The sequence below is a fragment of the Juglans microcarpa x Juglans regia genome, chromosome 6D (assembly GCF_004785595.1).
Source record: "Juglans microcarpa x Juglans regia isolate MS1-56 chromosome 6D, Jm3101_v1.0, whole genome shotgun sequence".
NCBI classification, from domain to species: domain Eukaryota; kingdom Viridiplantae; phylum Streptophyta; class Magnoliopsida; order Fagales; family Juglandaceae; genus Juglans; species Juglans microcarpa x Juglans regia.
This window is the reverse complement of record NC_054604.1, coordinates 2,056,047-2,066,483: the sequence shown is the minus strand read 5'-3', so window position 1 is coordinate 2,066,483 and position 10,437 is coordinate 2,056,047. Positions and strand designations below refer to the sequence as shown.

At 42.1% G+C, this 10,437-nt stretch overlaps 1 protein-coding gene across 1 annotated transcript; it reads right to left on the bottom strand.

The window, feature by feature from the left end:
* Nucleotides 1–5,962: 5,962 nt before the first annotated feature.
* Nucleotides 5,963–8,066, bottom strand: LOC121268858 (cytochrome P450 71A1-like). The gene is made up of 2 exons (XM_041173122.1): nt 7,065–8,066; nt 5,963–6,958 (listed from the first exon to the last, which is right to left on the bottom strand). The coding sequence occupies exons 1-2, from the start codon at nt 8,001–8,003 to the stop codon at nt 6,329–6,331; spliced, it is 1,569 nt and encodes a 522-aa protein (XP_041029056.1). The 5' UTR covers nt 8,004–8,066; the 3' UTR covers nt 5,963–6,328.
* Nucleotides 8,067–10,437: the final 2,371 nt, after the last annotated feature.

Genomic DNA, 10,437 nt, shown 5'->3' with positions numbered 1-10,437 from the left:
AACATTTGCAAAACAAAATATTATCGACCTCAAGATTTGAAATAGTAGTGTTACAAACCAAACAAGCCAACCTGCCTCGAGAGAGTTCAGCGAGCTACGCATACCTTTTGAAGACGTCCCAGAGGTTGCAGACTCACCGGCTCGCAAGTTACCAATTGAGGTGGATTTTTCCATGGTGGCGACTTCTGGTGTAATGGCAAAGGTCTTGAACCCCCTTGTTGAAGAGTACAACCTGTGGGGCATGTTAATGGTTGAACTTAGCGATGACAGGGTTTCCATCCCCTCTCCACCTTTTAACTAGACTTATGAGCAAGAGATCTTCTCCTTTTCTATCTTGGAGGAACATCTCCCTAGCATTCCTCATTCTGGCGGTGCCAAGAACTATTTGTTGTACACGACTGCCACAGCTAGCATGGTGCTTGACCTTGGTGCAGCGGGCATTATTGAGCTGGATTCCACTATGTTGAATGTCTCATTCCAGATGTGGAAGCCTTGCAGGAATCAAGGGAATATCCTGTGACAGAAGGATGATCATCTGCAGCAGGAGACATCGAATCGAGCGGTTCCATGCTGAAAGTGGAGGTCACATTGGGGATGCCCTCCGGAGTGCTCTCCGAGGAGGTGCCCCCACTAGCCACCTCTGCTTTGGCAAGGGGTGCATTCATCGATGCTAGTACCTCACGCTTGGCTACCCCGTCTTTCGCTGAGCCTCTTTGGCAGTTGGAAGTGTCAGGTTTTCCTTCCAAGCCAGTGGTAGTGATCTTTGGGTGACGGGACCAGGCTTTGCCAGGGTGCATGCTGAGGCCATCAAATGGGAGGCCGACAAGCTAAGGGGTATTTTCTCATAGGTACTTTAGTTTGCCCTTTCTTTGTTGCTTCCTTTGTTTATTCTCATTCCTTGTGTCTATATACACGTTCCTTGTGTCTCAGAGGGCCGATCGTCTAGCTGCTATAATCGTTGAAGAGAAAGGATATCTCAAATAGGCGGTCTGGGTGCTTTGATCCCTTTCGATTCTTGCCCGCCTCGAGATCAAGAAGGCCAATTGGGAGGCCGAGGAGGCAAATCAAGAGAGGGAGTCCATGGTGGAGACCATCACGAAGGCCGAGCAGCTTAGAGGCCAAGCTCTTGGAGGATGAGCAACCTTGGTTCCCAAATATGCTGGAGAAATGGAAGTCTGAGTTGGAGGAGTTTAGGTCATCTTGCGACACTCTGAGGTCCGAGAACAGGAAGCTTACCGACTACCATAGCTCAATTGTGAGGTCGCATAATTGGATATGGAACAAGTACTTCGAGATCACCAAAACTGCGGCGCGCAAAAAGGACATTATAAAGAAGTGGGATTCCTGCATCCAGTCCCTTGATTCTGAGCTTACCTTGGCTCGTGACGCAATTCAATCTCGACACTTGAAGATCTAGGCTCATGAGTCCATCTGGGAGGCTACCCAGGCATCTGTGAAAGATCTGTTGGCCCAAATGAAGCATGCTAAGGCAGTTTGCAACAAGGCCTAGGGTTATGGCTTCAAGGAGGGGCTCGAGCGGTTGAAGGACCATGAGCTGCAGAACCCCAGGGTTGACCTAAGGACTCTAGACTTGTCCTCTCTTTCTCTTGACCAAAAGGCATTTGAATTTGCTAAAACTATAGGGAAGGACATGATGCCTGCTGCCTTTGGAGAACCCCTTCCATGCCCTTGAACACCTTTATTGTCGTGATTTTCGTACCCCCAATTATGTTTTTGTTGTTGTTTTTTTTTTTTTTTCATTTCCCCCATATGGAATGCAATTGTCTCTTTTTTTTTTTTTTTTTTTTTTTCTTTCTTTTGCCTTATAAGCGTCTTGATCTGTGATATTATAATTGGTCCTTCGATCCATTGTTTGCTTATACAATGGTATCCCAAATGGCTTCTCGCGAGGGTGGCGGTACCAAGTCGAGGGGCATGGTTGTGACTTGTGCATTGCGACAAGTCTGGAGACTCGAAAGGTTTCCCGGGAAAGTCAAGGCACCAAGTTGAGGGACTTGGTCTCGACTTGTGTGTTGCAGTGAGTCAAAGATTTCCCGTGAGGGTTGTGGTACCGAGCCGAGGGACTTGGTCCCGACTTGTGCATCGTGGTGAGTCTAGGGACTCAAAAGGCTTCTCGCGAGGATCATGGTACCAAGTCGAGGGACTTGGTCCTGACTTGTGCATCATGGTGAGTCTGGGACTCGAAAGGTTTCCCGTGAGGGTCGCGGTACTAAGTCGAGGGACTCAGTCTCAACATGTGCATTGCAACGTGTCTATAAACTTGAAAGATTTTGTTTGCCAAAGGAACAACGCAGAGAAACACATTAAAAAATTTATACTTGTGCCACCTTGGCTTAGTACGTTTGTTAGTTTTACAGTTTACGGGAAATACTTCTTCAAATGTTCTACATTCCATAGGTGTCATAACTCATTTCCTTTGCCATCTGTTAGGCGATATGACCCTAGTCGATTGGTAGTAGTAACCATGATTGACCTTCCCATCGAGGCACCAGCTTCACTTCTTTTTGTCTGGTTACTCCAGTCTACTTTAGTACTAAGTTTCCAACTGAAAGGATTTGGGCCGTACACGCTTGTTGAGATACTGCTCGGCCTTCCTCTTACCTACTTTCGTCTGACCTCCTGTCTTTTTTTTGTCTAACAAGTCTAGTTGCTCTCTCGTTCTTTCCTTGTTGGAGTCTAGGTCAAAATGTTGAATCCCAATCTCTATGTCGCTTATGTATGTCAAGGTGAAAGGCGTCTCTCCGGTGGGTGTTCTGACTATGGTTTTGTGCCCGATAGGACTCCTGGCAGCTCCTCTACCCAAGCGCCTCTTCTATCTGTTAGCTTCTTCTTCAGTGTCGCTAATAGAGTCTTGTTAGTAGCTTCGACCTGCCTGTTCGATTGTAAGTGTACTAGGATGAAAACTTGGCTTTTATTCCTAACTCGGTGCACCAATCGTGATAGTGGCAAAGTAGAGTTCTCGCCCGTTGTTTGAGATGATACTCTCCGGGATGCCAAACTGGCAAATTACAAACTTCCATAAAAATCTTGTGATAGCACTTATTATTATGGTTCCTAAAGCTTTTGCCTTTACCCACTTCGTAAAGTAATCTACGACGATGATTACAAACTTTGCTCCTCCCTTGCTCACTGGCAGGGACCGACCAAGTCCACTCTCCATTGTACAAAGGGCCAAGGTGACATGATAGATGTCAACTATTCGCCGGGGGGGCGGGGGGGGGGGGGGGGGGGGGGGCAGTGAGGTACTGGTACGTGCACTTGACATCTCTGGCACTTCTTGACGAATTCCTTTACGTCTTCAAGGGCGTGGAGCCAAAGTACCTAGCCCTCATCACCTTTCTCGCCAAAGCTCTCCCTGCGAAGTAGTTTCCACATATCCCTTCATGAACCTTGGCCAGTATATATTGGGCTTTTGTAGTCGAGACGCGTCAGAGGAGAGGTTCTAAAAAGCCTCACTTGTATAAAACCCCGTCCACCAAAGTGAACCGTGCTACTTTATTTGTGACCTTTCAAGATTCTTGCTTGTCGTCAGATACCTCGTTGGCATCTAGATATTTTACTACGTTTGCTGCCCATTCTAGATAGTCAGGTTATATTGCCACTATCATAGCCTCGATGGCGGGAAGGTTCGTTATTCAAGAAATTGTCTGTTTGGGTAGGGGTGTCCTCTTGCCCTGATGCTGCCCGAGCTAACTTGTCCACCCGTCGGTTTTTCTCCCTCGGTATCTATTGGATACAGAAGTATCGAAAGGTATCCCATTTCACCCAGACCAACTGCATGTATTTTTTTAGTTTTTTACTTTTTGTGGCGAATCCCTCCAATAATTGACTGACAACTACCTACGAATCGACCCTTACTTCGACCTCTGATGCCCCCAATGTCCTGCCAATGGTTAGCTCGACAACTAGTGCTTCATACTTCACCTCATTATTGGTGGTCTTAAAGGCAAGTTTGATAGAGTAATCTTGTTCCTCTCTGGATTTGGTGATGATGTATACCCCTACCCCCTGCCAGCCCTGCAAGACGAGCCATCTACAAAGATCTGCCATGGCTTTCCTGTAGGCATGACAAGGGTAACCTCTGGAAAGTCAACAAACTCTGCCACAAAGTCAGCTAATGCATGTTGTCTCATTGCCTTTCGGTGGAGGTGCTTTATGTCAAACTCGTTGAGCTTGATGGACAAATTCATTAAGCGTTTGTAAGAATCAAGCCTTTGCAGCACTTTCTTGAGTGAGGTGTCGATTAGCACCTTTATTGAGTGGGGTTGGAAATACGGCCTCAATTGTCAGGATGTGATGACCAAAGCGAAGGCTACCATGTCTATCCTAGGATATTGGGCCTCTGCCCCTCGAAATGCTCGACTAGTATAGTCGAAGAGACTTTTCCCTCCTTCAATATCCTGGACCAGGACTGCTAACACGGCGTTAGGCGATATTGAGAGGTTGAGGAGTAGGGGGTGGGCTAAGTATTCCTTCAATTGCTGGAATGCTGGGTCGCACTCGGAGTTCCATTCCTAGGCTTGTCTGTTGCATGGGCAACGAATCAATTAAGCGCGATGATTCGCCCTGCCAACCTTTGAACACTGTTAATATTGTGGTGTTTTGAGATCCCACAGACGGCGCCAATGTTGATAATGTGCTTTGCACCCAACCAACTTATCGGTCCACTTGTCCTGCAAAGGTTCACAAGGGAAGGAGGTTGGGGTGGTAAGAGACACCTTCGATGCTTAAGTTAGTCAGATTATCTGAGTATATATATGAATGCGAATGGAGGAAAGGAATAGAACCGAACCTTTTTCTTGCTTCGAGAAGGGATATTTATATTGAGCCAGAGTAGTCCCCACGAGGGGAAAGGTCTGCAGATTGTATGGGAGACCATTGTTGTGTTCCACCATCATACTCGAGGTTGGAGGACTCTCATTCAAGCCCTCTGTCCTTGTTGTACCCACGACCCCACTACTCTGGCTTGGGGTGTCTTTTGACACGATTGTCATTTGCAGATATTTCTGTGTTGCCCTTGTGGCATTCCCTTGTACCCATATTAGGTGCGTGCACCAACCATTCAAGCCCTCTGTCCTTGTTGCACCCATGACCCCACTACTCTGGCTTGGGGTGTCTTTTGACACGATTGCCATCTGCAGATATTTCTGTGTTGCCCTTGTGGCATTCCCTTGTACCCATATTAGGTGCGTGCCCCGTTGGTGGTCCCGGGTACTAGGGCTTACTATCATTTCTTAGCCTACAATTCGTAGCCCAGGGGCCCAAGCACCTGCTGGCGCTTGTGTGGTTTGGGCCAAGCCCCTCCCAAGGGCCTAGGGGCCTTCGACAGTGCTGTCCAGAAGGGAAATTCCCTTCCAAATAGTATATATGATATATTGTGATAATCAGAGTGTCATGCAAATAGCTCACAACGACGTTGTTTATGAGCATTCTAAACACATTGAAATAGATTGTCACTTTGTATGCCATCATCGTTAGCAGGGCTCCTTTCACTTACATATGGTCTCCTTTGAAGAGAATCCTGCTGACATATTTAGGAAATCCGATACACCTAGTTAGTTGGGTGATCTTTTTTCCAAACTCTAATTGACTTCGCCACATTGAGTTTGGGGGAGGATGTTAGTATATTTAGGAATATTTACTAGTATATCTCATAATATTTTCATGATTTGGTGCATCTTACAATATTCCCATATTATGGAATATTCTTAGGATATAATATTTTGCCATTCGGGCTTGATTGTATTTGTATTTATCTCTCGATTTATTTCCTTATTTATCACAGGCCTAGTTGATTCAACTATAAATAGACATTTCCTGTACATTGAAATACACACTTGAATATACATTTGTTTTTATAGAACGAGAAATAAGTTAGTTACAAGAAAGAATAATTGAAAACTGTTTTTTTTATTTTTATTTTAAGTTTTTACGAAGGATTTGCTTTGCCCCCTAATTTATTCATAATATATAAAAGATACAACATTTTCACTAATTAAATCCAACAACAAATTACGAAGCTTAGATAGCTTCCACACTTGAACATAATTACAAAGATAAGCTTCAAAACAAAAAGAAAAAAAGAAAAAAACACACAGTAGCTTTTTCACGCGAAGACAATATTTAAAACGAACTTGAAAAGTAAAATGAAAGCCACCACAATGAATGCGGCAAGTTGAGCTTGATAGTACCAAGTAATTAGCACATGGCATGGTGAATTATGAGCTCCCTCCCCATTTCAGCTAGGATCATCCTCTTGCATAAAAAAGCAATATTAGGTGCAAAACCATCTCATGCAAATATGGTCTTAATGGACGGATGGAGGAGAGTCATGTAGTGTTGGTACTAGATGAAGAGGAACTTTCTTAGACAAAAGGAGGCCGAAAACCTCTCCCATGTCCAACTCCTTCCCTGATAAATTGGCTCCTGACAGCCTCCAGTCAAACCAGCATAATATGTTGGCAATCACATATTCAATTGCAGCAACACCAAATGTCAGTCCAGGACATCCCCTTCTCCCACCTCCAAATGGGAGAAATTCAAAGTCTTGGCCTTTGAAATCAATTGCGTTATCAATGAATCTCTCAGGGAGAAATTCTTCTGGCCTCTCCCATGCAGTTGGGTCCCTTTGTATTGCCCATGTATTAACAAATACTTTTGTTTTTTCTGGAATATCATAATTGCCAAGTTTCACACTTCCTGATGTTTCGCGAGGTACTAGAAAAGGAAGGGGTGCATGCAATCTGAAAGTCTCCTTTATGATGCATTTCAAGTAATCCATTTGGTTGATGTCATTCTCATCTATCTTCAGCTTGTTACCCACAACTCTTCTCACCTCTTCTTGTGCTCTCTTCATGATGCTAGGATTTTTTATGAGCTCCGCCATTAACCATTCCAAAATTGTTGAAGTCGAATCACTTCCTCCAATAAGCATGTCCTGAAATTATTCAAAAAGAAAGTTTTACATGCTGTGTGCTATTTTGAATATGTGTGTGTTTCACACAGAGAGAGAGAGAGAGAGAGAGAGAGAGAGAGAGAGAGACCAATACTATTGCTTTGAGGTTGTCGAGAGTGAGTTCAAATTCAAGCCTACCATCCTCCCGAAGTTGGTGAAGAATATCCACAAAATCTTTCTTATTCGATTTTTCATAGTTATCACGTGTGATTGTCTGGTGTTCTTCAACGAGTAGATCTAAAAAATCATCTACTTCTTTAAAAGTGGATTTCAAATTTGGGATCAATCCGGTAAGAACATCAATCCATCCCAAAGAAGGAAAAAAATCGCCCACACAAAATGCTGTCTGTAGCACCGATAGCCTTCTTGATAGCTGTCCAAACTTGCTCTTACTATCTCCTCCTTCGAATTTCTGTCCAAGAGCACATCTAAAGATTATGCTGATTGAGGTTGCAACGAACATCTCCCTTAGATTAACAGAAGTCTGTTTGAGGCACGACTCACGTAACATATTTGTTAATAGAGCAACTTCTTCTTCCCTTACATATTGGAACGATTGCACTTTTTTCGGACTCAAAAGTTCGACGACACAAATTTTCTTAGCTTGTCTCCAATACTCACCGTAGGGCGCATAACCTATGTCTGTACAACCGTAAAATAAGATGTTAGCTGCTGTGGTTCTTGGCCGATTTGAGAAAACGATATCATGTGTCTTCATGATTTCTTTTGCCATATCTGGAGATGAAACCACAAGGGTTGGAGCATGACCCAAGTGCAAGAGCATTACAGGGCCATATTTCTTGGAAAGGGCTTGAAAAGAGCGATGTGGGAGTGTGCCAAGCTGATGAAGGTTGCCTATGAGTGGAAGCTTTGGTGGCGATGGTGGTAAATTGGTTTTGCCACTTCTAAATATTCGTCTAAAAACATGAAGAAGTGAAAAGATGAAAAGAAGAGATAGGAGGCCGGGATTGACGGGTATTTTTTGTAGCTCTTGCCCCGATTGCATCAACCATAATGGCAGAGCCATTTCTTTCCTCCCAAGTGTTTGGCACCACAACAATGCCGGCCCTTCCACTCATTCATATATATACAAGTAGCTAGCTGTTAGTCATGTTTCTACGTGCACTTTCCGCAACATGACTTGGAGAATATATGGTAAAATATATAACAAGTGGAAGAATGACATGGTTTTGCACATGTAAAAAGTTTCCTTAATTCGCATCTTTTGCTCGTGCAGATAGACATGAAGTAGACACTTGATCAGCAGTAGACATCTATACCATGGCGTAATTACAGTCACATCATGCTAGCTAGCTAGGTGCATGCATGGGTCCCAACTTAACCAATCATAATTGCTTTTTACCATACAATTATGTAATCTTTGTTGTAAGGAAAAAATAAGATAATATTTTTTATATTGGCCGATCAACTCAAGGGATCAATCAATTAATGCATATTGTACACATGAAGCAGAACAAAATCATCTTTGGCGTAAAGAAAAAACAGCATAATATTTTTTATATTGGCCGATCAACCCAAGGGATCAATCAATTAATGCATATTGTAAAAATTGTGCGTCGATCGATTATTTATTTAATATCGTGCTGATGAAGCACAATGTCCCTTTCTTAAATAATTTATCATTTTAGATATACATCAATTTATATCTACTATATATACAAGTGCGAATCAAGATGAACAATATTTTCGTATAATAATTTTTTTCCATTTTACCCCTACTTCTATTTTCAAATTCTCGTTTTGCCCCTGGTCTTATTCCCATTTTGTCCCTGCTTCTATTTCCAAATTTCCGTTTTGCCCTTGGTTTTCTCCTACGCACGAGCCCCTCCTCTCCTCTCTCCCGTCCGTTTCTTCGTCTCCTGCAGTGCGCCGCCGCACTCTGGTGCGACCAACACCACCTTGTCCATTCTCTTACCCTCCAACCGACGTCCTTCCCGACCCTTCCAATCCCCCCTTCACTCATTCATATATATACAATTAGCTAGATGTTTTTCTTTTTCTTTTTCTTTTTTTTTCTCTCTCTCTCTAAAATGACTTCATTATAAAAAAGAGCACTAGTACAAAAGTAGATTATATTACAAATCATTTCTTGAGATTATGCTTCTAATACCTAAGGGAGGGTCATTCCCACTATGAAAAGCTAATAAACATGGTGGTATTTCTATCAGATGGATTTTTCCAAACTTATTATTGGAATATGCCCATTGTACTAGTGAATGCGCACATCAATATTGTGATCAATGTATCTTGACTACTCTCCATTCTTCTAGCTCTTTTAACAAAAATTCGGTATCCCTTGCTACTCCTTCTGATTCCCAATTATTTGATTTTTGTGGATGATTAATGTTGTTGATAACATTCAGTGAATCTCCTTCTATGATAACTTTGTTAATATTTCTTGTGTATGATAACTTTGTTAATATTTCTTGTGAATGTTTCTTGAACTCCTATGTAGGCTGACATTGCTTCACTCTAATTTGGATCAGTACTTTGTACAAACCTAGTCACTACAAATTGAACTTCTCCATTTTTTGATATGCAAACTGCTGCTAATGTACTACCATGTTGTCTCACTGCAGCATCAAATGTGATGGAGTAGGTGTCTTCAAATTCAGGTGGTTTCCAGTTCCAATTTGAATTGGGTTCTGAACATTTCCATTCCCATGCTTTACAATGTTCCTGATACATGTCTTAGGTTTTTTTTGACAAATTGATCTACTGCTATCTTGCTGTTTGCATGAATTTTTTGATTTCTAGTGAACCAAATATTATCCATTGCCACAATAGTAAAAATCTGAAAATAATGTGCTTTCTTCATCAAAGAGATTTAGTTTAGTAGGGTTAAGAATATTTTCATTCTAAGTCCTAATCCCTAAAGTTGGTTTGAATGCTTCTATGTCTACTGGCCAAGGTGATTGTCTCTAAAGATTTTCTGAGGATAAAAAATCTATTCTATTTGCCATGAGGAGGAGGAGACTAATAAGCATCTTTTTCTAAGCTGTTAATCGTGTTTCTATATGCACTTTGCGAAACATGACTAGGAGAATATATGGTTATAAAATATATAACAAGTGGAAGAATGACATGGTTTTGCACATGTAAAAGATACATTCTAATCTTTTGCTTGTGCATATAGACATGCAGTAGACACTTGATCAGCAGTAGACATCTATGCCATGGCATTTAGTAAGTAATATTCTTACAGTCACCTGATGCTAGCTAGCTAGGTGCATGCATGGGTCCCAACAGTACCAATCATAATTGCTTTTTACCATATAATTATGTAATCTTTGTTGTAAAGAAAAAACACCATAATATTTTTTATATTGGCCGATCAACTCAAGGGATCAATCAATTAATGCATATTGTACACATGAAGCAGAACAAAGTCGTGCGTCGATCGATTATTTATTTAATATCGTGCTGATGAAGCAAAATGT